The 27,625-nt window shown below is 27.8% G+C and overlaps 2 protein-coding genes across 6 annotated transcripts; one reads left to right on the top strand and one right to left on the bottom strand.

Moving 5' to 3' along the window:
• Positions 1-6,228: 6,228 nt before the first annotated feature.
• Positions 6,229-15,238, top strand: LOC107644516 (CemA-like proton extrusion protein-like protein). The gene is made up of 7 exons (XM_016348383.3): positions 6,229-7,106; positions 7,708-7,793; positions 8,657-8,830; positions 12,553-12,667; positions 13,512-13,609; positions 13,751-13,886; positions 14,799-15,238. The coding sequence occupies exons 1-7, from the start codon at positions 6,441-6,443 to the stop codon at positions 14,865-14,867; spliced, it is 1,344 nt and encodes a 447-aa protein (XP_016203869.1). The 5' UTR covers positions 6,229-6,440; the 3' UTR covers positions 14,868-15,238.
• Positions 15,239-17,603: 2,365 nt separating this feature from the next.
• Positions 17,604-20,391, bottom strand: LOC107644514 (serine/threonine-protein kinase STY13). Of its 5 annotated transcripts, none has more exons than XM_088488458.1 (4): positions 20,175-20,391; positions 19,883-19,928; positions 18,393-19,370; positions 17,604-18,247 (listed from the first exon to the last, which is right to left on the bottom strand). In XM_088488458.1, the coding sequence occupies exons 3-4, from the start codon at positions 19,295-19,297 to the stop codon at positions 17,908-17,910; spliced, it is 1,245 nt and encodes a 414-aa protein (XP_088344584.1). In that variant the 5' UTR covers positions 19,298-19,370; positions 19,883-19,928; positions 20,175-20,391; the 3' UTR covers positions 17,604-17,907. The 5 variants fall into 5 exon arrangements, with proteins under 5 accessions (XP_088344584.1, XP_088344586.1, XP_016203866.1 ...); XM_088488460.1 differs by having other exon boundaries at positions 19,883-19,915; positions 20,175-20,382; XM_016348380.3 differs by having other exon boundaries at positions 19,871-19,928; positions 20,175-20,320.
• Between the last annotated feature and the right edge of the window lie 7,234 nt (positions 20,392-27,625).

The following is a 27,625-nucleotide window of genomic DNA, read 5'->3' as shown; positions in this document are numbered from 1 at the left end:
ACTTGTCCAACAAAAGAATCAACAAGTGTGTTGCTCTATGAATGGAATGTATTGCCATTCGGATTAAAACAAGCTCCAGGTATTTATCAAAGATTTATGGAAGAAAATCTAAAAGAGTTAAATGAATTTGTTTTAGTGTACATTGATGATATACTAATTTTTACAAAACAGGATAGAGAAGATCATCTTCAAAAATTATTAATAGTTTTAGAAAGATGTAAAGAAAAAGGATTAGTTCTTAGCAAAAAGAAAGCAAGAATAGCAAAACAATAAATAGAGTTTCTTGGATTAATTCTATCCACTCAAGGAAAGCTAAAACTTCAGCCAAATGTCCTAGAAAAGGTAAATTTATTTCCTAATAAAATAGAAGATAGAAAACAATTACAAAGATTTTTAGGGTGTATAAATTATATTTCTGATCAAGGATTCTTAAAGAATATAACAGAATACACTAAAAGCTTATTTCCAAAAATAAGTACTAAAAAAGAATGGAAATGGGATGAAAAAGATAGTATGCAAATTCAAAAGATTAAAGAATTATGTGAAAAACTTCCAGAACTTTATATTTCAGAAGAAAATGACTACTTAATAGTAGAAACAGATGCTTCAGACATAACCTGGTCAGGATGTCTAAAAGCTAAGAAAGCTATAAAAAGTTTGAAGCAAGGAAAAGAATCACTAGATTCTAAAAATTCCCCAAAGGAATTACTTTGCAGGTATATTTCAGGGACTTTTACTCCAACAGAACAGAGATATACCACTCATGAAAAGGAAACTCTAGCAGCAATTAAATCTCTTAAGAAATGGAAAATTGATTTACTACCCAGAGAATTTACATTAAGGACAGATTCAAGCTACCTAACAGATTTCATACGATATAATTTAAAAGTTGATTATAATCATGGACGATTGATAAGATGGCAATTATTTTTGTTACAATATCCAATAAAAATTGAATATATTAAGGGTGACAAAAATGTTATTGCAGATACATTAACAAGAGAATGGAGTTCGTCTACAACGCATTAGATCAAGAAATTCAGAAATACGAACAAGAACTCGAAAAATGCAAGCATTGTCAGCAAATAAGGACACAGATCCAATCCCTCAAGAAGGCCATCAAAGCAATGAAATCAACACAACAACCAAAACCATCAGAGCTCAGCCAGCTAAGCGTGGTGGACAAATCAGGTGAAGAAAAAATTCCAGAAAATAAAACAATTGCTGAAATTATTAAAAAATCCACCCAAGATAAAAAATATTATGTAATTTATAATGGCCCCATGAAAGGAGTATATGATGCTTGGGAAAAAGCAGCACCATTTACACATCAATCAAGGATAATTCATAAAGGAGGGTTTTTAACACTGGAAGAAGCAAAGGAATCTTTCAGGGAATATGAAGCTCTTCATCCAGAACAAACCCTAAAAAGAGCAGATAAAGCTCCAATTCAAACCCAGAGAACAGGGATAATAAGAAACATTCCTACAAGGGCTGAAATCAAAGAAAAGAAAAGGGTCTGTAGATCAAATCTCAGAGAAACCCTTAATATAGTCCTGAACTGGACTGAAGAAAAAAGAGAAATTTTGGGATATTATCCTATTGCCAAAGAACAGCTAACAAAGCTGGTTATATTTCCAGATGCATCCCCATCGGACACCTATCAGTTTTTCCAGTATGGATTAATTGATACAATTTTAATTTTTAATGATCTAAAAATTATTAGTGAGTTTCCTGCAGGATTCGTTGATGCAGTGAAGAGATTTAAAAATATGATTGACAACGTAAATCCAAGGGATATATCCCTAAAATTTACGAACAGTCAACCTATTTTTAATGAAGAAGAAGAATGCTTGGTTCCAGCACACCAAGTAATATTCATGTCCGTCTTCCTAGGAAATTTTCAACCAATTGATCAAGTTCAAGATTTAACAATCTACAGTCATAAAGGAAGGCTAGCCAGCACACTAGCAAGGGTCTTCGAAAGAACTCAAAAGATAACAAGGGAATCTCACACAAGAATTAATTATAAAAGCAGAAATACTTTGCTTGTGTCTAATAAAAGGAATGAAATTGAAGAAAGAGAGATGAGACTCTTAGTGGAATTTGAATCAGCATTCTACAACTTATCTGGACTCTTAGAAAAGCTCCCTGAAGGGATAAAGAGGAATCTCTGCTATTTGATAACAGACAGAGAAGACCACAAGTGCCAGCTATGCGTCTCAGAGTTATCTGAAGAAAGCAATAATAAAACGGAATCAACCCACATGATAAAGGAAGAAGACAACGCATCTGAAGGTCACATAATGAAAGAGGAAGACAGCACATCTGAAGCATCTCTCAACATTATTGCATAGTGACGTAAGCGCTTAGGTCATAGAGCACCAACAATGTAGCTGGTGCAAGATAATAAACAATGACGTAAGCAATGACGTCATAAGAAGGGTAAGGATGGGAATTGTCCATCAGACCCAACCATTATAAATAGGTTGCTTAGGCAATTGTAGAAGGCATCAGAAAATAGAAAGCAGGAGGCTAAGAGTACTCATATGCCAGGAGAGTAAGGAGGAAGCAGCCGAGGCGATTCTATAGTCTGAAGAAGAATTCCCTTAAGGGAAAAATAGTTCTAAACTCCCCTCTGGAGTTAGTATCTACAATCTCCCCTCTGGAGATAAAAACCCCTTATGTAAAATATACTAAATAAAGGAAGTTTTTCTCCAGAAATGTACATCTTCATTCTAGTCTTTCAATTATGAATTATTTAGAAAGTTTAGAATTAACAGAAGAATCTGATTATTATAGATTAACTGCTTTATTAGATAATGAAAAGCAGGCTGTTCTAAAAACAGAATTAAATCTCAAATCAAATGAAAATTTCAATAAACAAAATCTTTTAAAAGAAGTTTTTAATAGAAAAAATATAATATACTATGGAAAAATTCAACTTGAAGCTCCTATAAAAATAAAATCTGCCAATGGAGAACTTGAAATAGCTTTGATAAATAATGAAGAATTGAGTAAACAGATTGAGAAAATTAAGGATCAACAAAAAAGATCTAAAATTGGATGGATTCATATTAGTACTATACAAGTCTTAATCAAATCTACATATATGAAAGGAATTAATTCACCAATAAGTTTAGCAATCTGTGACAAAAGAATTACTGATGACCCAATAGATCAAATAATCGGAATTGTTCATGGAAATTTGGCAAACGTAAATGTTAAATTTAATGCCCATCTTGGATATGCTATACCTTTATCAACTGAAAATCTTGGGAGATCTATAAGTTTGGCTTATAAATTTCATAGAAAGAATCTAATGGAACAAGATGATGAACCATTTTCAATTACATATGCAATAAATTATGCTTTAACAAATAGCCATCATAGTATAATATTTAAAAACAGAGAAAGAATTTATGTCGATGAATTATTTCAGAAAATTGTAAAAACAGAAATACCAAAATATAAAGCTATTGAAAACTCAGTTCTATTATTAAAAGAACCATCAGAAAAATTGGTTTCATCAAATTTTCAAATAAGAGAATCTAAAATTAATAGCCCTTTAAGTTTATCTAAGTTAAAGATTAAAGAAGAAAATTCTGAAATAAAAGAATTAACAAAAAAGGTCGAAAAATTAAATGAAACCCTAAATACTAAATTATGACAATAAATAAAGAAGAAATATATATGTAACTTATCAAGATAAGAAACAAGAGCTCTTTGAAAGAGAAAATCGTTTGAATTATTTGCAATTTTCTGAAATAAATCAAAGAGCATTTGAAGCTCTAAAAACAATCTATGAGAAGTTAAAAAGAGAAGTTGAAGAGTTAAGAAAAATTAATAGAATCTCTAGAAAATAGTGATGAAGCGATGATAGAATTTGCAGAAATTCTAAAATAAATAATGAAGCATGCAAAGATTGAAAGACCAGAAAATAAAATAAAAAGAAAAAGAGCGAAAAATTTAAAAAGTAAAATAAAGGAGTATAAAAGGGAATTAAATAATCTTCAGATCGAAATTGATGACCTCATAATAAAAAGGATAGAAATAAGAATAAATATAAACAAGTTGGAGTTAAACTTAAAAAATTTATAAATGCCTGGAAAACTATATTATGATTTAAAAGAATTAAAGCTGTTGAAAGAAAAAATGGAGAATGAGGTTGAAAAATTAAAAAGATATTTAGAAACAACAAAAAGTGTAGAAATAAAAGAAGTTGTCGAAGATTTGAGAAAATATATTCAAGAAAAAGACAAACAGATAAAAATTTTTATAAACAATAATCCATGCAAAAAAGACTATTATAAACTAAAACAAGATTGAAAAACTATAAAAATCAGAATTATAAAAGTAACATTTTCAATTCTATACAAATTATAAACTTATTCGAAGTAAAATATGAAGAGTAAAAATTGGTATCAGAACCAAGTTAACGATTAAAGGTAACACTTTTTCTTTAAGCAACACTTTTAGTGACACGCTTTTCAGCCACAAAAAGACAAAAATCTGTACACCCACATCTGTACACTATAAGGCCCCTTATATATAATATAATCATCATTATTATCCATTTTATCTAATATATATACATAATTAATTAATTGGAATATGAAAGATATTTGATGTATAAAACTCTTCTCTTTCTAACTACAAGTGTATAATTTGGCAATTGAACTCGTTTAAACATAAAAAAGAAAAGTCAACAAATGGATTATATATAGTTGTTATTAGTATATCAAGAAAATGCATATACACATTTAACTAATGAATTTGCCATTGTGGGACGATGTAGGAAAAGAATATTTGTTAGATGATGATAAAAAATTTGTTAAAATTTTTAAAAAATTCACAAGTTTTTATTTTATTTTAAAAGTTTTTTATTTACATCAAATTTATTTTTAATAGCTAATTTTTTAAAAAAATTTTGATCAATTTTACAATAATTTTACAAAACAACATTTAAGACGAGTGAATCAGACACAATTATGATGCATTATTATGGGATTGGTTCTAAATTTTTTAAGAATTTAGTTGTTAGAGGTATATTTGATAGGGAGCTATTTTGATAAAAATGCTTAAAACTTCTTCTTTTAAAGATATTTTTTATTAATTAAAATTCAATACATATAATTGATTAAACTATATTATTTTTGTTAAAATTAGATCAGACAAATTAATTTTGTCAAAAAATCGGTAAACCAAACCTTAAATCAATCTAAATTAATATTCATTTTTTATAGAAAATGATTACAAGAACCTTAATAACCTTATTATAGAAAAGGACTAAAATATTCTTATTATATATATTTTTTATTTTGAAAACTCTAAATTCTAACCATATAACAGCACAGAGAAAAGAAAATGGTTAAAATTTAGGGTTCTCAATGTGTATATATATATATATATATATATAATAAGAGTATTTTAGTCATTTTTATAATAGAGATATTGTAATTATTTTTTATAAAAAATATTAATTTAGACCAATTCAAAATATAATTTATCGATTCTTTAGCCAAATTAATTTATTTGATTTAATTTTGATAAAAATAACATAGTTTAATGAATTATATGAATTGAATTTTAATTACTTAAAAATATCTTTAAAAAAAATATTTTAAGCGTCTTTATTTAAGTGGCTCCCTATTTAATATAAAAAAAACTTTTGAAATAAAATTAAAATAAAATAAAATTTAAAATTTTTTTTGAAATGTTAACAAATTTTAGAAACAAAAAATAAAAAAATTTAGAGATTAAATTTTGTTTTGAGTTATTTTTGTATATTTTTTAAATATTTATTTAAATATTAATAAAAAAAATTCGAATAAAATAGATAAATCAATTGTTAAATATAAAAATTTTTTCTATTACGTATAAAAAATAATATTTATTAATTATTTTTATCGTATTTTTAAATTTTAAGATTATTTTATCGATACATCTTTTAAATATCTTTTTGTTAGTGCAAAATTTTTAGAATATTAAATTAGTATTTTTTTCTAAAATAAAAAAAATTCATTAAAATAATAAAATAAATACTAAATTAATAGTTAACTCTTTAAAATTTGAAATTTTTAATGTTTCCCACTAAAGTCCCTCCACAAAATGTTAGCTGTTTCATAAAAGGTTAAAATCCATTCATTCATGTTTGAAGCATACGTGGCTCAACAACAGCCAATCCCCACGTGAAGATCAGTTTTCTTCTTCTACTTACTTCTCTCTACTCTCTACCGTCGTATAAATACGTATATAAACGCACGCATACATACATATATACATACATGACACACTCTTCACTCTTCAGTCTTCCCTTCTCTGCGGAGCGGATAAGCAGAATCACCATTATTCTTAAGCACTTCCAATTCTGCATTCTTGCTTCTTTTTCTTCTTCTTGTGTTCGAAAAATGTGGTTAAATATATTGTGCTCTTAATTAATGAGCTCTTCAACTTTGTTATGCCACAACAACCTAATCTTCTTTAACCACTTCACTACTTCGCATGCACCTTCTTCTTCTTCTTCTTCCTCTTCCTCTTTCACTCTTCACTTCGCTCCCATTAACCCTAAACGCTGCAACAAGTTCGTTTCCAAAGCTAAGAAGAAGAACAAGAGGAACAAGAGTTGGTGGCGCAGGTTCTTCTTTGAGGACGATGGCAACTGGCTTGGATTGAAGGAAGATGACATGGTTGAAATTGAAGAGGAACAACAACGGAAAGAGGAAGAGGAGTTATCGGAAGATGAGAAATTCGAGGCGTGGAAGCAGAGAGCTGAAGCCATTGTTGAGTTGAGGGAAGCACAGGAAGATGTGAGGAACCAGGAGTATAGGATGTGGGAGGATTGGCTTCTTAATCAGCATGATTCTGCTTCTGATTCTGGTTCTTCTTGGAGTGATGGTTTGGATTATGATGACAAGAACAAGAACAAGGAAAAGGAGGGAAGGGTGAAAGAAGAAGAAGATGAAGAGGAGGATTATGTTGTGATGGAGAAAGAGGAGAAGGGTTTGGTGGAGTCTGTTAGGTCGTTAATTTTCGGTGCTGTGGAACAAGATGATGATGACTTGCTCTATGAGGACCGTGTTTTCAAGTATGCTTCCACCAATTCGGTATGCCATTTTCGCCGTTTTAGTTAAGTGTTGTATCGTTGAATCTGTTAGGTAGATGGCGAAGTTTGATTCTCCCAAATTCTAGTGTTATGTTATGATAGCTGCATTAATCAAAGTTCAAAATTTGGATAATGTAATTGTTGTTATTGTAGGGATGCTTAACATTAGTTAGTTTGAGTTACTATTATTCCAATCATTAGCCCAAAGAGTTGGATGCAGTATTAGCGAGCTGTGTACTCTCGCGGAGAATCAAATGTTTGTTTCCTTTGTAAGACAACAATAGTGTTATTTGAACATCCCCAAGCAAGATTTAAGAGTAGAAAATAAGAGTTTTAAGGGGGAAGTTGGGGCCATATTAGAATCTGAAGGTGTTGATATGGACCACGATACTCAAATTTTCAAGAAGTATTTTCCATAAAGACGATATTTAAGAGGGTCTTTCAGTCATGACCGTAGTCACATTGTTAAGAAGAATTTGAATTGTTCTATAGTGTTGCTTGCCTTCAATTTCTTTCATACTAAGTGAATGATGTTCTACTGCTTGCTTAAATATATACTCTTCTCGGTAACTTATTTCTATCTACCTAATTTGTTAATGCAGGCTAAATTTTTGGCAGTGTTGATAGTTATACCTTGGGCCATGGACTTTCTGGTTCATGACTATGTACTGATGCCTTTTTTAGACAGGTAATTGTTGGAAATTGAATTACTTCTAAACTGTAGTCTTTTTTCCTATATTAGCCGAATGTGTTTCTGTTTTGCTAATATAGTTGAAGGTATATGCACAAATAGATATGCACGTTAGTATGTGCTTCTGTCTGCATCATGTTTTGTTAAAAGTGTGATGTGTGGAGGATATGACAAATGACATGTAGCATAGGCTTGGAATGCAGGGTGCTGAATTGATAGGATGAAATCAATCAAGAGATCAAGATATTAGATATAGTTAATCTAGTTTCATAATTCAATGACATAAGAACACAACATCATTATAAATTAGTAGTTTTTGCCCAGGAGAGTTGACACAAGTGGCAAAGGCTCAGAAGATATCCCAGAAGGACTTGGGTTCTAGTTCTTCCTGCCACTGTGACTGACAGCTCCTTTGGTAAGCGATCTATTATATAAGTACCTCCGTAAGCACATGTTGATCCTGGAAGCATGGCATTGGTGGACTGACTGCTGCTGAACAGACCTAGACGTTTTCCATATAAAAAAAGAAAGAAAAGAAATTAGTATTTTCCTGAATAATTCTTTCCTTTAAAGCATTATGCAACTGAATAAAAATCCTTGTTGGACTGGTAGAGCAGCACTTGATGTATTATTACCCAAATTCATCAATGTTAAGAATAAATAGTATCTTAGATAAAATCTTAGGATTCTTTAAATTTCTGTTTTTTTTTTAGTTTGACTTTTATGTGCCTCCGGGTCCACTATCCCAGAAGTGTCTTTGAAGTACAAATTTTCAAATGTTGATCTCCAGTTTTGCATTTGTTTTAACTTGAATTTAAAAATCTTTTGTAACTGCCAAGTTAACCTTATTCTGTTGACAGATATGTGAAGAAAGTACCACTTGCAGCACAAATGCTTGATGTGAGGAGAAGTCAAAAACTTGAAATGATCAAGGAATTAAAGACAGAGTCAGGAAGATTTGAGCTTGAGACAGAGATTGGTAAAGCTCCACCTCTTACTGATGATGAAGTTTGGTGGGAACTAAGGCGTAAAGCGTAAGATCAACCTGTTCCTTTTCTTTTTTTACTTTTTTCTGTTGAATCTTTATTTTATGAGCAATAAATGGAACTATAAATTCAGTATGAAAGTTCAAAAAACCATTGAGCTAAAAAGTGTGAAATATAACTCGTGTAACAACCACCCCTTCTAGAAACAAAATTAAATTCGAAATTTGAAAATCAGTTAGGAGATAGGTTTAGAATTTTGAATTTATGGATAGGAATCTAGTAATCACTCTCCGTTTGAATTTAAAATTATTCCAACTACCCTATTCTCAAATGTATATAAATATGGGTGCACCTATAGGTAGAAAATCACTCCTCTCAAATACTAATTCTCTCCCTTCTCTCTCTACAAAAAATATATTCTATGTGCAAACACAAGAGGCAAACTCGCGTTAGAAAAAGAGTAGGGAATTATGCTTTTCTTACTTTTATGTTGGCATGTAGTATTCTCTATTTTATTTCTTTCCATCCATGCATGGCTATCATCTTTCATGTGTCTTATGGCATTAATTATCCTTTACTCATCTTTTATCCACATTGATCATGATTATCTATTATGTCATTCATGCCCTCTTGATCCATTAATATATATCCCATATTTCTCTATGTGCATTTACATGATCTTTTATGCTATTATATTATTATTCCTTTAATGTTGAGAGTACATACTCCTTTAAAATGTTTTATTTAATTATTTAACATATCCTAATTTTACTATGTGCATTTACATGACCTTTTATACCATTAAATTATTATTATCTCTTTAATGTTGAGAGTACATGTCTTTTTTTTATGTCTTGTTCAATGTACCCTATCCTATTATGTGCATCTAAATGACCTCTTATATCATTATGTTATTATTACTCCTTTAATTTAAGGTCAATGGTACATGCTTTCCTAATTTTACTATGTGCACTTAGATTATGTTTTATACATTATATTATTAATATTTTTGTAGGGTCAAGAATACATGTTTCTTTATAATTGTTTTATTCAACTAATTAATATCTTCTATTTTATTACGTGAAATTATATAAACTTTTATATCATTGGATTAATAATATTTCTTTTGAGTCAAGAGTATATGCCCTCTTATAACTATTTTATTCAACTATTTAAAATATCATATTTTTTTATATAATGTGCATTTATATGATATTTTATACATTATATTATTAACATCCCTCTAGGGTCGAGATAACCTACTTCCCTCCTCTTGCATGAATCTATTCTTGTGTACGTCTAAACAACCCTAATTGTAAATTAAACTGAGGGAATGATCATTCGGTAAGGGAAGGTGACCCCCAAAGACAAGATATCGAGATGATCTTTCGATAAGGGAAGATGACTCTCAGTTTATACCGGTTTGAGCTCAATATCCTTTATAAAAGCTACAAGTTAAGAAAGGAAAAAGTATAAAGCAAAGTTTGATCATAATGATGTTCTTTTTTAAGATTTATTTATGAATATGTCAACATTCCATATGTTACTATCCTTTCTATTTTTTTTTCTATGTGCTCTCCTTTTTGCCTATATGCTTTACAAGAAAGGTTTATATTACATGCCACATCGTACGACTTTTTTTCAAAATCCCGCGCGTGAGCTAGAGATAGATATGGAGGTGTTGCATAGCACTCCTACTGAGACTTTAAGTTCTCATCCCTTTTCTTTTCCCATACTGTCTCCAGAGGAACATGGAGACGACGCAGTGCCCCCGAAGGTAATTAAGGCAAGAGTTCGTTGAAAGAGAACCCCAGCTGCCGTCGTAACCTTCCTAGATAAGAACGCTTCAGTTGTGTGGGATGAACTAAGACTCGACGGGGTGCCGAAGTGGGGGAGTAGGATACGTATTCCACCTTTGGACTTCCGCAAGGGTTCAACTCCTCTTCTCGATCCTCTTCCATGGTGTCTTCCTCTTCCTCCGTCTCGGAATCTGATTCGAGATGCATCACCATGACCGCTTCTTGAATGCTGAAGCGTTTTTATCTAGAAAGGTTACGACGGGAAGTTAGGGTTCTCTTTCCACGAACTCTCGACCTAAGTAGATAGTTTGGAGCACAGTAGTGGTCGTAACTACCCACGCGTGCTTCGAGGGATCATATTCAGAAGTTACCTTCGGGGGCACCTGCGTCGTCTCTATCCGCTGAGCCATGTTCCTCTAGAGATAGTATGGAAAAAGAAAAGGGATGAGAACTTAAAGTCTCAGTAGGAGTGCTATACAACACCTCCATATCTATCTCCAGCCCACGTGCGGGATTTTAAAAAAATGTCGTACGATATGGCATGTAATATGAACCTTTCTTGTAAAACATATAGGCAAAAAGGAGAGCACAAAGAAAAAAAATAGAAAGGATAGTAACATATGGAATGTCGACATATTCATAAATAAATCTTAAAAAAGAACATCATTATGATCAAACTTTGCTTTATACTTTCTCCTTTCTTAACTTGTAGCTTTTATGAAGGGTATTGAGCTCAAACCGGTATAAAATGAGAGTCTCATTTTCTCACCGAAGGTTCTTATCTCGAATGTCTTGGGCGATCACTTTCCCTTACCGAAGAATCATCTTGATCGATCACCCTCCCTTACCGAGGGATCATCTCGATATCTTATCTTTGGGGTCAACTTCCCTTGATCATTCCCTCAATTTAATTTACAATTAGGGTTGTTTAGGCATACACAAGAAGAGATTCATGCAAGAATAGATCATGCAAGAGGAGGGACATATACCATGACAAAATGAGCATGTTGAATAAGATGTTATAAGAAAATATGTTATCTCGACCTTAGAGGGAAGTTAATAATATAATGTATAAAATATCATATAAATGCACATTATATATAAAAATAAGATATTTTAAATAGTTGAATAAAATAGTTATAAAATGGCATGTACTCTTGACTCAAAAGAAATATTATTAATCTAATAGTATAAAAGTTCATATAATTTCATATAATAAAATAGGGGATATTAATTAGTTGAATAAAACAATTATAGGTACTCTTGACCATAAGAAAATATTAATAATATAATGTATAAAACATAATCTAAGTGCACATAGTAAGAATGAGGTATATTAAATACTTGAATAAAATACTATAAGAAAGTATGTACCCTTGACCTTAAATTAAAGGAGTAATAATAACATAATGATATAAGAGGTCATTTAGATGCACATAATAGAATAGGGTACATTGAACAAGATATAAAAAAAAAGGCATGTACTCTCAACATTAAAGGAATAATAATAATTTAATAGTATAAAAGGTCAGGTAAATGCACATAGTAAAATTAGGGTATGTTAAATAATTAAATAAAACATTTTAAATGGGTATGTACTCTCAACATTAAAGGAATAATAATATAATGGCATAAAAGGTCATGTAAATGCACATAGAGAAATATGGGATATATATTAATGGATCAAAAGGGCATGAATGACATAATAGATAATCATGATCAATGTGGATAAAAGATGAGTAAAGGATAATTAATGGCATAAGACACATGAAAAATGGTAGCCATGCATGGATGGAAGGAAATAAGATAGAGCATAAACCTTGTGAACTGATGAAGGCTCTGAGCAAAAGAGAATTAATCTAGTCCTGGATATATATAGTTATCGTATTTTATGTGAATTATTATTCAATATGAGCTTCAGTTGTTGTTTATTTGTTATCCTTATTTATCTTCCGTTTGTTGCTCTGACAGATTAGAGTTGCGAGAAGAGTGGAGATTGGAGAATCGCAAAGCATTTGCCAACATATGGTCCGATGCAATTTATGGGATCTCTTTATTTATTCTTTTATACTTCAATAAGAGTAAAGTAAGTTTACAATTTTCTTTATTCTAAAGGTTCTGAATTTTTTATATTTTTGTTGGACTTGTATTCTATTACTATTAATTTTTGTGAATAACCTAAGACACAAGTATAGTTTCTTCAATAGATGAAGAAAATTTCTTTTATAAAGTAATTCCTTAAAATAAAGAAGTGTCAAGAATGAAGACAAGGTAATCATTGAAAGGGAAAAAAGAAGGAGGAAGAGATGATTAAGGTTATATCTAAACCTTTGTCTGATATACTTATGTTTCCAAAGATCAAATTAGAGGACATGTATGGTTCGTTGATTACAATCATTTCGGATACTTTTAGAAGACCCTGACACATCTGTTTGCACAAAACAATATCCCAAGTTTTATTCCTCTCAATAGCCATTCCAACATTGCTTCTCTCTTCCTACAACGAGCAAGAGCCTCTTTGACAGACTTAGAAACCGCTACAAAATCTAAGGAATATCTTGGAACAAAGTAGGCCTAAATCGACCCAACAGTTTGCTTAAGAGGAGAGGTTTGTCCTAGCACTTATAAAGGCTACACGTTATTATCTCTAGCCAAGTGTGGTTTCAAAATTTTTATTCTGAGGTGTGATCTTAGCCTACTATTTGGTGCACTTGATTTAAGTGTAATATTCATATTTTAAGGAAGCTTCTTTGGCATAGAACCTAATTTGGGATACAATTAGGCATTCTATTTCTAACATTTTGCAATTTAGTTTATTTTCCAGCTTGATTGTTGATATTTACTAATATTTTATTTATACAATTATCTTGAATATGTCTAGAATATGTCTATTTATTGTCCCTTTTTTTCTCTATGCTTCTGTTGTGCAGGTAGCTTTGCTCAAATTTACTGGTTATAAAATTATAAATAATATTTCAGATACTGGGAAGGCATTCCTAATTATACTTATCACAGATATATTCCTTGGGTAATTTCTTTTTTCCTTTTCTAACTTGTTACTTGCTTTAATATCTTAGATATTTTGAATAGTATTTTACTTGTTGCAGCACCTTTGTTTCACCTATGCTTCATATGTTGTCTGCTTTTGATGCATATGGGATGCTTGCAGGTACCATTCTGAATCTGGTTGGCAAACTTTGATTGAGATAATTGTTGAGCACTATGGGCTTGAAGTTGATCAGGCTGCTATAACTATTTTTGTTTGTCTGGTCCCCGTTGTTGTTGATGCTTGTGTGAAACTTTGGGTATGTTATCTTCAGTGGCTGCTAAATGTTGCTGGTTCAATTTCCATTTGTGTTTTTGGTATTAATTAGTTTCCAGATATAGTATAGGCGATAACTTAACACCTTTTGCACATAATTTTTGCCTTCAGCCAGCACCAAGACCAGCAAATGACCATTGTCATCGCTTCTAAGTGATCTTTAGGTTGTCGCAAACTAACAAAGAATAATCCTCTTTGGTCATTAATTTCAAAGCAACCACTTATTTTCTTCATCAGGGTGAAAGAGAGACTTGCATGTTCCTGGAGCAAATTTAATGCTACTCCTGGATATTCCGGGTCATTGATTCTCAATCTTTTATATAAATTCTAAATATCATATATGAAAATAAGTGACTATGAATGTTCCTGTAACATGCATTAATGTGCTCCAAATTAATGCAAATATTTCTCATGAAAGAAAGGAAAGGTTGTCAGAGTAATGGCAACTCTAATTACCATGTTTGACGAGGGATAGATGGGAATAGTGTATCTATGATTCCTAATGTTGGACCTTCCAAACCACTACATTATAGTTAAGATCATTTTTTCACTTCATTTAACCTCCTTTAAGGGAATTTGGAATCATCTTTGTTGTTAAATCAAAACATGCCATTGGTTTTATATTATTAACCTGACATTAGATCTGAGCCTCCTAACTCTAACTGTCTCCCGCATCAACCTTAATGTTGCACTGAAATTCACCTTTAAAAGGAAGCCTTTGATAGAATGGATTGTCTGTTGTCTGATGCAGCTATCTGCAAAACATTTTTTTTCCCCTAAACAACCTTAAAGGGGCCCAAAAGTTTTCTATTCTATATATTGCTGTTGGAATTTTTTATGTTTCAGTTTGCTTCCTAGTTGGTCAGGCTTATCACTCTTTTCTCTTGTGATGCAGCTATTCAAATACCTCCCAAGATTGTCACCGAAGGTATCAAATATTTTCCAGGAAATGAAGCGTCACTAGTCGAGAATTTTGTACCTGCACCATCAGAGACCTTTATCTTAATGCGGTTTGGTTTTGTCACCTGAAACATTCTTCAGTTTTGCACCCTAACCGTTCATTCTTCATGTGTGCAGTTGTATACATTGAACTGGTCATGTTCTTCATTTGCAAATAATTACATTATCACATGCTTTTCTAAGTATGTGAAAATTTTTCAATGATTTTACCATGTTGGCCAATTGGGCTATTGTTTTTTACCTTGAAATATATATGGTCAGAGTTGACAACATTTTCCAAGAGTCATTAAATTTCTAGTTCCTGCTGAAAAGCAATATGGACAGAGATATACCACCCAATATTTTGCTAATAAATAGGACCAAATGTTGATTTGATATTGAGATTCGCTTCCTTTGTATAGTTCCTTGAACTATTTTTTTTAATTTTTCCTTTAACAATCGAAATTGATTAAACTTTGCAATTGTTTTAATTGGATGAACTACGGGTACGTCTTGTACTAACGGAGCGTTGGCTTATGAATTTTTTTTTTACTTTAATTTATTTTTGTCTTTCAAGAACCAAATTCCGGAAAATGGTATTCCTGGAAACCACATTTCTAGGAAAAATTAGAATCCTGTGTTTGCTTATATTCATAGAAATACTACTTCTGGGAATTAATGTTTCTGTTTGTTAATAGTTATATTCCCAAGAATATTATGTTAGCTGTCTGAAATGTCCCTAATAATTTTATTAAAAATTGATTTTCTTCGGTCAATCACAATGTCCCTAATACCTATCATTTAAATTTGAATTAAGTGACAATTACATTATCAAGGATTTCGACCTCGGATTAATTAATCTTTGAAAGAAAAAAGAAATATCAATTAGTTCTTCTACGATAGTAAATGATGGATATGTATATCGTTCTATTTATGATGCACGGACTACGCCGACACACGAATTTTAAAATTTTCCATGACCAGGAGACACACACATATAAAATATAAAATATTTTTTAGATAAATCGTAATGATATTTTGATATTTTATTGATATTAAAATATAAATTAAATTTTTTAATTATTTTTAATGTCTTATTTTAATTATATCAAGTATTTAAAATATTTTTTATTTTAATAAATAATAATATATACTATATCTAAATTTATTTTAAGAATATATATTAATAAGACTGGACATGCTGACACGTGATGGTATTTAGGTGTGTCCAGACGTATTCGGAGAAGAATTTTTTCCTTTTTTATTAAGACTTGGTTGTACACAGCAGACACGCGTGTCGGACGAGTGTCGGTGAGTGTCGTGTCCGAAATGTATCCGACACGCGGACACGACAACTCAACGAGGTGTCTATACTTCATAGCCTTCTATCAATAAATAGTGTGAAACGAAATGGAGTTACATTATTAAAGTGATTCATGTTTCGTTGTTGCCATATGAGCATAAAAATAATGTAATTTTAAACAATAAAACATTCATTATCGATTGAGTTTTCATATAACCTTTATCAACTGTTCTTTATTTACCACGAATTCTACCAAAACAAATGAAGTTTTATTCCAAAAATTGTTATCTATGTGACGATTTTTCATAAATAAATGTCACATTAATTAACAGTGCATATAAGTACTATCATTAAGCTTTATGTGATAAATTGATAGAAGAACATAATGTGTTTATCTTGGAGGAATTTGGATCCTCTAAATTTTAAATTTTCAATTTAGAGGATAAAGTGTGATCTCTCACCCTTGAATAGTTTCTCTCTTATATTTTTTCTTAGTTCCATGTATGAAATAAATGATGAGAGATCACACTTTATTCTCTAAAATAAAATTCAAAATTTAGAGGATCCAAATCCATCTTGGAGGATCAAATTTGGACTTTTTTTTTCTGTAGAGACAGACTAATCCGAGGTTGAAATCTTCGAGTATCTAATTATTACTTTATTTTTTAAATTTTTAACAACAAATGACTAAATAATTTATAATTTCCGTCGAATGGGAATCTTGCAAACGTAACTCTCACATGAGAATAAAAAATGCCTTGTAAATGAGAATGTTAAATGTAACATCTCTACATTTGTATACAGTCATTTGATCGAATAACTTGAAATTTTTAATTGAATAACGTTCCTTTTAAACATGATATCAAAATTAATGTTCGATAATAGTCCAACCTCAACAGTGATTGACACATCAAACTGTATCATACTCCAATCTAGTGCCATAGATACTAGGTCAGACTGTTCTAAGTTTGAATTTTGCTAATTTCTTTGACAACTTAGTAGATCATTGGATGTGTGAACTGATCTCAAAAGTAAGCTTAATGTGCTAGTAACATTATTGAGTATTGACAATGCATTATTGGAGTTTTAACGTCCTAAGTCGTATGACGAATACTTGCAACATGGATTGCAAATATAGAACACCATCCATAAAATTGTTATAATCCAATAATTGTGCCAACAGAATACATCACAGTGATTATATGAACTTGGTTATTATACAAGCATTTAGCATGAGTTTTCTCTAAAGGATGCTTCTTTTGCAGAAACAGTTGGTGGATCAACAATCTATGAAGAAATTATGTGTGGATATCACTGCTTAAGAACAATCAGATAAGAGTCAGTTTCAGCATCGCTCAAAATAAATTATGTCCAAGAAAACAATTGTATGAATATTCCGAGGATCACTTCCCACAGGTTTTTAAGAAAATATCAATCCTAATTGTACATACACGAGCAGAGCACAAAGATTTTCAACCATTTTTGCTTTCAAAGCTATACATAACTGTAGTGCATGCATGTATTACATACACAAATCTCCTCTTACTAATTCAAAACAGAAAATAAATAGAAAGCCAATAAAACAAAAGGTTCCAGTTAAGATTTTCAATTTTTCTCCTTCTGAAGAAAGAAATTAAACACACATGATACACAAATCTATAATATAGTCAATCCTTTACTACTTCAGTCTCATGTTCCCTCCAAAACATCATCAGTCTTATGTCGTTCATTCGGTTTTTTTTCCTTTTTCTTTTCATCAGGATCAGTCAGCAGTCATTGGTTGTGTCATGCAACACCTAAATCGGGCTTTCCGAACAGTTGTCATGATCTCAGTCTCTGCATTCTCGAGCATTCCTACAATTTCGGCAAATGGCGGGCGGACATCAGGGTTGGGATCCCAGCATCTTGTCATAATGTCACGGAGAACAGGTAAACAATCGTTGGGTATGATCGGGCGAACATTTTTGTTCACAACTGCAAATGCAGCCTGCACTGCTGTCATGTTCTGAAATGGAAGCATTCCGGTGATAAGCTCCCAAAGAACAATCCCAAAGCTATACACATCCACCTTTTGTGTGTAAGGCCTATGCTGGATCATCTCCCTGCCATATATTGGAAAACATATAGGATCAGAACACATAGTAAACTCGTTTTAAGGAGGCAGCAACATATATCTGTATCTTCAGGATCACAACCAGAATGCACATTAAAATAGTATCAAAAAATAAAAGAAAAAACAATTCTTACGGAGCCATCCAACGGTATGTTCCAGTCTCAGGTGTCATTCCTTCAGTTTGCACCTCAATGCGAGCAACACCAAAGTCAGCAATTTTAATTGATTTGTCCCCAAAAATCAAAAGATTATCAGACTTCAAATCCCTGTGGATCAACCCAAGTCCATGAACATATGCCATGCCTCTAGCAACATCCAAAGCCTGTTTGACAGCCAATTTTAGGGGAACTGATCGGTTCTGACGCTTCATTAAAGACTGTCTAACAGAACCCCCTTTGGCATATTCCGTTACAATGCACCATACCATCGGTTTTCTGCATGCGCCAATGAAACGAACTATATTAGGATGCTTTAGCGTAGCCAGCATCATAACTTCCTGCTGAAATTGTTGTTCCATCAACTGAGCCTTTGACAACTCATTTTCAGGCCTCTCCAAGATTTTGATAGCTACATCTTCACCATTATAAGTTCCCCTATAGAGTTTTCCAAAAGCTCCTTGAGCAAAGGCCTCACCCATATTAAGCTTCCTCAAATCAATTGTCCACTCATCAAAATTTTCAAGCCCCTCAGTTGGGGAACTGCTATCCATTAGAGCTTGAGCCAAAGCATCATCACTCAATGCATGTGTGACTCTTCCTCGACGATTTACACTGTTTTGAACAGAGTAGTTATCATTTGCACGTCTCCGCAACCCTTGGTGGTTCAATATGCGAGTATGGGAATCATTAGACCCAACACTACTATTATCTATGGACATCGCAACAGATCCCCCACCATTACTTGTTTGCATGCTGTCAATCGACATATTAGTACCCTCCCCAAGCTTATGGTAAAAGCCTTGAGAGAAATCATAATAGTTATCAGTTGTATGCTTGTTGAGATCTATTAATCCAGGGAATTTAGCACCACCTTCCAACATCTTTTCAGTCTTGTAAAGGAAAAAACTTTATGTCTTATTCCTTCAGCATCAGAAATTGGAAACTTTAAAAAACCTGGGAAAACAAAAAGGAAAAAACTAAAGCCCAACTAAACTTTGAAAATGTTCAGCATTTCTATTTATGAACATTATTTACAAAAAAACAACTTCAACAAAGGTAACTCCATGTATGGTATACATTTCATTTACCATTCACAAATAATCAATGCAAAAAATCCTTTAACAATATAATAATCTAACATCTTTTTTTTTTCCTTTGAAAAAGTAATCATCAACAAACATATACTAAACCATATACTGCATCTAAAATTAAGAGATTGCTTTCAACTTCCCAAATCAAAACAAATGGGTATGAAGAAAAACCCTACTCAACAGCAACATTTTTGTTCAGAATCAAAATCACAAATCAAATGCGTATATAAAAAGAAAAAACCCTCAGAGACTAAGTCTAATAGCATTCCGTTTTACAAGTCAATGCACAAGAAGACTCCATTGGAACCAAAATTGACAACAACAACAACATCAAACATCAATAGCAATTGGTTGAGACCATACCACAAAACTTACCAGCAGCATAATCCCTAATCCTTGTATCAAAAGCTACCAAATATGACTGAGAAACATGCGAAAGGTAAAACACCTCGTTAGTCAAACGATGTACGGAACTAAAAATTAATAAAATGTAAAAAAGGAAATAAATTAAATTGAGCTAAATTCTCCTCGATTAACAAGCTAGTGAGTGAAATCACAAAGCATAAAATGAAGAAGGGAACAAAGAATAAAAAGTGTGAAAACCCTAAAATCCATGAAAGTCCTAATTGAAGAGGCGAAGTAAGAGATGTTAACTTGTAAGGTTTACCTCAACTCAGGAGGGGAGGGGAAAGTGTGTTTTTGGAGTTCTGATTGATCAAATCGAAGATTGAAGAGATCGAAGAGAATTGGAATTGGAACTGAGAAAGAAAAAGAGATTGCTGAGAGGAAGAAGAAGAAGAAGTGGTGTGAATGAAAGGAAAAATAACACCCAGGCGTGGACCAAATAAAAAAACAAAGAAAATAGAAATAAGAAATGGAAAGGTAGAGATTTACATGCAGTTGTCTCTACTTGAAGTTAATAAGTAAAAATTATGTTTAATTAAATTTAGATTTAATAATTTTTAATTATTAATTTTATATAAAAATAATTATATATAAATTTTAATTAAAAAATTCATTTTTTATTTTTTTTATTTATTTTACAAATATTTATAAAAGAATGTCCTGATTAGACATGTTAATATATATAAAAAATGTTTATATTTTTATTTTGATAATATTATTTTTTTATAAATTTATACAAATATACAATAAAAAATAATTGTGTGGAATGACCTATAAAAAATAAGAGTGATTATATATAATACTGAAATAATAGATGTATGGTTATTTTGTATGAACAAAAATAAAAATACTATAGTTGTTCTTGTTTGATAAGAGTATGAAATAAGAAAAAAAATATTAAATAAAAGAAAGGTATATTGTCTCTATTTTGGATACAAAATATATAAACTTTTTTTTGTCCTGAAACATAGTATTTCAATCACATCTTTAATGTCAACAGCTTTTTAACAATATTTTTCTTCCTGTGTTTTAAAAATTTAAGTATTTAATTTATTTTGATAATTTCATTAAAATTTTAATTAAATTTTTATAATTTAAAATTTTATAATTAAATTTTTTATGAGATAGAGTTTTCTAAAAATATTTAATAGCTATTATTTTTTAGAAAATACACTAATTTTAGAACATTTACTTCTAGAATATGTTACAAAATTATCATGTTTCAAACATAAAAATAATATTTTAAAAGACTTCATATTCTTTTAACAAAGACTAGTTAATGAAGATTTAACTAAATTTTTACTTAGTCACCAAAAAAAAAAACTAAATTTTTACTTATTATAAAAATTTAATAAAATTAAAAAAAATTAAGCATTTAATAAATATATGTTGATTTATATTTTTATATTAAAAATTACGAAATAAAATTTTGTGTATTTATCATCTGATAACTTTATTTTATATTAGTCAATTAATGCAATCATTCACTATATTGAATATTTTGTTAAGACAATAGATTCTAGCTAAATCCAGTTTTTAAAAAAAAATATATTTTTTGGTATTTGAATAAATATTTGTACTAAAATTCAATGATAATAAAGTTTTTATTTATTAATTGCTTTTTTTTAATTCCTTTAATAATTAACTAATTAATTGTATCAATTGTTTATTTTTATTTTTTTTTTGTCACCAAAAAAAAATTGTTTATTTTTTTTAATAAATCTCTCTCTTTTTTTTTTCAACTTGTTTTCTTATGGGTAGAGACTAGAAAGTAGAAACTTGGGATTTGAAATAGCGTGAGCCATGCTTCACTCACACTTTTTCTGCGCTAAATACATTATCACCGTTATAAATTAAATGCTATTTTGTTGATAAGCATCAAGTAAATGTTGTAGTATAACGTTTCATTTATTTCACTGCGAGAAATGATAAGAATCGTTTTTCTATTAATATTAGCGAATTTTTTTTTACTAATATTAGCGAATGTTTAAGTTAATATATTATTTTTATATTATTAAAATTTAAAGTATTAATTGAGTATTAATAAAAAATAATAAATCTTAAAATTTAACTAACATGTATTTTAAAAATATAAATTAAAATTATTAATAATAAAAATTTTAGAATTGATTTTGGATATAAGTGAGTTTGTGCCAACATAATTTATATTTGACAATTTTTACTAAAATTATTTTGATAAAATAAATATAGTTTAAAAAATATTAATTAAAATCACTTCTAGATAAATAATTAATTAATTACTAAAAATATAATATTAAATTATAATATTATTTTTTTAAGTATATTTAATTTTTTTATATTTTTTAATATTTTTTATATAATATTTTTTTATTGTACTCTATTTTAATATATTATTATTTTTTATTATTATAATAAAAATTAATATTTATTTATGAAATTAAAAATAACATATAAAAATTGATATCTTTTTAAATATTTTTTATAGTAAAAATTAATATTTATTTATTAAATTAAAAATAATATATAAAATAACATATTTTAATACTTTTTTTAAGTACTCTTAATAATTTTATTTTTATTATTATTTTAGATTCTAATTTTTTACAAGTTATATTTTATTATTATTTATAATTAATTTTTTATTTAATTTATCATTTCTAATAAGAACAATAATATATATTATAAAAAATGAAAATAGTAAATAGTGCACAAAAATTAGAATAATTATTTTAATATTGTCAGTATTTATTTAAAAAAATTATGAAAAAACTAATAATAACTAGCAATAAACCTAAACGTACGTTGAGTAAATGCAGAAATTATAATTTCTTACTTTTAGTTAACGAACTTTTGGGAACGTTGGCGTTCAGAGAAGAAAAATTGCCAAATATAAAAAAATAGTATTCAAAACACTTAAACAAACTTTTAATCCTTTCCAACATGTTTCACAAACACACCCTAAAAACTTGGAATTTGGAATAGCGTGAGTTATGCTTCATTCACATTTTTTTTTTGCGCTAAAATACACCATCACCGTTGTCAATTAAATGCTATTTTGTTGATAAGCATCAAATAAATGTTGTAGTATAACGTTTCATTTATTTCATTGCGAGAAATGATGAGAACGGTTTTTTTTTATTAATATTAGCGATTTTTTTTTGTGACTAACATGAGCGAATGTTTAAGTTAATATATTATTTTTATATTATTAAAATTTAAAGTATTAATTGAGTATTAATAAAAAATAATAAATTTTAAAATTTAATTAACATGTATTTTAAAAATATAAATTAAAATTATTAATAATAAAAATTTTAGATTTGATTTTGGGTATAAGTGAATTTGTGCCAAAATGATTTATGTTTGACAATTTTTACTAAAATTGTTTTGATAAAATAAATATTATTTAAAAAATATTAATTAAAATCACTTCTAAATAAATAAATAATTAATTACTAAAATAATATAATATTAAATTATAATTTTTTTTAGCATATTTAATTTTTTATATTTTTTAGTATTTTTTATATAGTATTTTTTTTATAATACTCTATTTTAATATATTATAATTTTTTATTATTATAATAAATATTAATATTTATTTATAAAATTAAAAATAACATATAAAAATTGATAATTTTTTTAAATATTTTTTATAGTAAAAATTAATATTTATTTATTAATTTAAAAATAATATATAAAATAACATATTTTAGTACTTTTTAAGTATTTTTAATAATTTTATTTTTATTATTATTTTAGATTTTAATTTTTACAAGTTATATTTTTATTATTATTTATAATTAATTTTTTATTTAATTTATTATTTCTAATAAGAATAATAATACATATTATAAAAAATGAAAATAGTAAATAATGTAGAATAATTATTTTAATATTGTCAGTATTTATTTAGAAAAAATTATTAAAAAACTAATAATAACTAGCAATAAACCTAAACGTACGTTGAGTAAATGCAGAAATTATAATTTCTTATTTTTAGTGAACGAATTTTTGGAATGTTGGCGTTTAAAAAAGAAAAGTTGCCAAACATAAAAAAATAGTGTTCAAAGCACTTAAACACACTTTTATCCTCTCCAACGTGTTTCACAAAAACACCTTAAAACTTGGGATTTGGAATAGCGTGAGCCATGCTTCACTCACATTTTTTTCGCTAAAATACAGCATCACCGTTATTAATTAAATGCTATTTTGTTGATAAGCATCAAGTAAATGTTGTAGTATAATGTTTCATTTATTTCATTGCAAGAAATGATAAGAACCGTTTTTTTATTAATATTAGCAATTTTTTTTTGTGACTAACATGAGCGAATGTTTAAGTTAATATATTATTTTTATATTATTAAAATTTAAAATATTAATTGAGTATTAATAAAAAATAATAAAATTTAAAATTTAATTAACATGTATTTTAAAAATATAAATTAAAATTATTAATAATAAAAGTTTTAAAATTGATTTTAGGTATAAGTGAGTTTGTGTCAACATAATTTATATTTGACAATTTTTACTAAAATTATTTTGATAAAATAAATATAGTTTAAAAATTATTAATTAAAATCACTTCTAGATAAATAATTAATTAATTACTAAAAATATAATATTAAATTATAATATTTTTTTTTAAGTATATTTAATTTTTTTATATTTTTTAATATTTTTTATATAGTATTTTTTTGTTGTACTCTATTTTAATATATTATAATTTTCTATTATTATAATAAAAATTAATATTTATTTATGAAATTAAAAATAACATATAAAAATTGATATCTTTTTAAATATTTTTTATAGTAAAAATTAATATTTATTTATTAAATTAAAAATAATATATAAAATAACATATTTTAGTACTTTTTTTTAGTACTCTTAATAATTTTATTTTTATTATTATTTTAGATTCTAATTTTTTACAAGTTATATTTTTATTATTATTTATAATTAATTTTTTATTTAATTTATCATTTCTAATAAGAACAATAATACATATTATAAAAAATAAAAATAGTAAATAGTGCACAAAATTAGAATAATTATTTTAATATTGTCAATATTTATTTAGAAAAAATTGTGAAAAAATTAATAATAACTAGCAATAAACCTAAAGGTACGTTGAGTAAATGCAGACATTATAATTTCTTACTTTTAGTGAACGAACTTTTGGGAATGTTTGCGTTTAGAAAAGAAAAGTTACCAAATATTAAAAAATAGTGTTCAAAACACTTAAACACACTTTTATCCTCTTCAACGTATTTCACAAACACACCCTAAAAACTTGGGATTTGGAATAGTGTGAGCCATGCTTCACTCATTTTTTTTTTTTTTTGGCTAAAATATACCATCACCGTTATCAATTAAATGCTATTTTGTTGATAAACATAAAGTAAATGTTGTAGTATAAGTTTCATTCATTTCATTGCGAGAAATGATAAGAACCGTTTTTTTTATTAATATTAGCGAATTTTTTTTGTAACTAACATGAGGGAATGTTTAAGTTATATTATTAAAATTTAAAATATTAATTGAGTATTAATAAAAAATAATAAAATTTAAAATTTAATTAACATGTATCTTAAAAAATATAAATTAAAATTATTAATAATAAAAATTTTAGAATTGATTTTGGATATAAGTGAATTTGTACCAACATGATTTATGTTTGACAATTTTTACTAAAATTGTTTTGATAAAATAAATATTATTTAAAAAATATTAATTAAAATCACTTCTAAAAAATAATTAATTAATTACTAAAATAATATAATATTAAATTATAATATTATTTTTTTTAAGTATATTTAATTTTTTTATATTTTTTAGTATTTTTTATATAGTATTTTTTTATAGTACTCATTTTAATATATTATAATTTTTTATTATTATAATAAAAATTAATATTTATTTATAAAATTAAAATTAACATATAAAAATTGATAACTTTTTAAATATTTTTTATAGTAAAAATTAATATTTATTTATTAAATTAAAAATAATATATAAAATAACATATTTTAGTACTTTTTTAAGTACTCTTAATAATTTTATTTTTATTATTATTTTAGATTCTAATTTTTTACAAGTTATATTTTTATTATTATTTATAATTAATTTTTTATTTAATTTGTCATTCTAATAAGAACAATAATACATATTATAAAAAATGAAAATAGTAAATAGTGCACAAAAATTAGAATAATTATTTTAATATTGTCAATATTTATTTAGAAAAAATTATGAAAAACTAATAATAACTAGCAATAAACCTAAACGTATGTTGAGTAAATGCAGAAATTATAATTTTTTTATTTGTAGTGAACGAACTTTTGGAAATGTTGACGTTCAGAAAAAAAAAGTTGCCAAATATAAAAATTTAAACGTATTTTTATCTTCTTCAAAATACTTAAACGCACTTTTATCCTCTTTATCGTGTTTTACAAACACACCTTAAAAACTTGGAATTTGGAATAGCGTCAGCCATGCTTCACTCCCATTTCTTTTCGCTAAAATATACCATCACGTTATCAATTAAATGCTATTTTGTTGATAAGCATCAAATAAATATTGTAGTATAACGTTTTATTTATTTCATTGCCAAAAATGACCGTTTTTTTATTAATATTAGTGAATTTTTTTGTGTGACTAATACTAGTGGATGTTTAAGTTAATATATTATTTTTATATTATTAAAATTTAAAATATTAATTGAGTATTAATAAAAAATAATAAATTTTAAAATTTAATTAACATGTATCTTAAAAATATAAATTAAGATTATTAATAATAAAAATTTTAAATAATTTATTTTAATAAATATATTAAAAATTTAAATTTTATATTTTTATAAAATATTTTTTAATTAATAAATTTATTATATAGTCTAAGAATATATATTAACTTAAATCTAAATTGTATCGGTAAGGTAGTATAATTCTTTTATTGTTATGTTTTATCACAAGAAAAATGTTTCGGACACCTAACCGCACGGGTTTTTTCGCATTTCTCTGTAAGGTGATGCAAATATTACCTGAATGTATAAAATTATTATTTATTAATTAACTATTTTGTCTCTTGAATATATGAAATGTTAGTATAATTACTCAAAAAAATGACTACAATGTTGTAAAATAAATAAATAAGATATAATAAAATATAATTAGATAATAATATTTACTATAATTACTATTTTAATATAATAGAGATGATTAATATATTTAGTAATATTATAAAGAGTGAGAAAAAAGAATATTCAAAATAATTGTAACATAAAGAAAGAGAGAGAATTGTTTTATTGTTTGTGTATTGTTTCGAGCATGGTTTCTCTACTACATATAACAAGCATTTATTTTCAAACTTCATTTATTTGAATTTGCCTTGAAAAGTGATTTCTTCAATGTTAGAAAGTTAGCCACTCAAATCATACGTGGCCATCGGGAATGGATCCTCTCAATTGTTAAAAAAAATTGAGAGTGTAAAGTGTGATCTCTAACCTTTCATTTCTTTCTCTTTCATATTTATTCTTAGTCCTACTTATAAAATTAATGGTGTGAGATCACACTCTACTCCCTCAATTGTTAAAAAAAATTGAGAGAATCCATTCCCGTGGTCATCTATATCTTTATCACAACACTCTTCTTGCATGACCATTTAAGATTATGCCTCGTTAAAACATTACTAAAGAAAAATCTAATGGAAAAAAAGATTATTGAAGAA

Source organism: Arachis ipaensis, chromosome B5 (assembly GCF_059453495.1).
Source record: "Arachis ipaensis isolate K30076 ecotype BB chromosome B5, ASM5945349v1, whole genome shotgun sequence".
In the NCBI taxonomy this organism is placed as follows: domain Eukaryota; kingdom Viridiplantae; phylum Streptophyta; class Magnoliopsida; order Fabales; family Fabaceae; genus Arachis; species Arachis ipaensis.
The sequence above is the reverse complement of the archived record's forward strand: the minus strand, read 5'-3'. Positions and strand labels throughout refer to the sequence as shown.

Bases quoted from the DNA above. Each gene is read 5' to 3' on its own strand.
- LOC107644516 (XM_016348383.3), top strand. From the start codon at position 6,441: ATGAGCTCTTCAACTTTGTTATGCCACAACAACCTAATCTTCTTTAAC. The intron at 13,610-13,750 runs GTAATTTCTTTT...GGATGCTTGCAG, and splicing joins ATCACAGATATATTCCTTGG to GTACCATTCTGAATCTGGTT. The intron at 13,887-14,798 runs GTATGTTATCTT...CTTGTGATGCAG, and splicing joins ATGCTTGTGTGAAACTTTGG to CTATTCAAATACCTCCCAAG.
- LOC107644514 (XM_088488458.1), bottom strand. From the start codon at position 19,297: ATGTTGGAAGGTGGTGCTAAATTCCCTGGATTAATAGATCTCAACAAG. The intron at 18,248-18,392 runs GTAAGAATTGTT...AATATATGGCAG, and splicing joins ACATACCGTTGGATGGCTCC to GGAGATGATCCAGCATAGGC.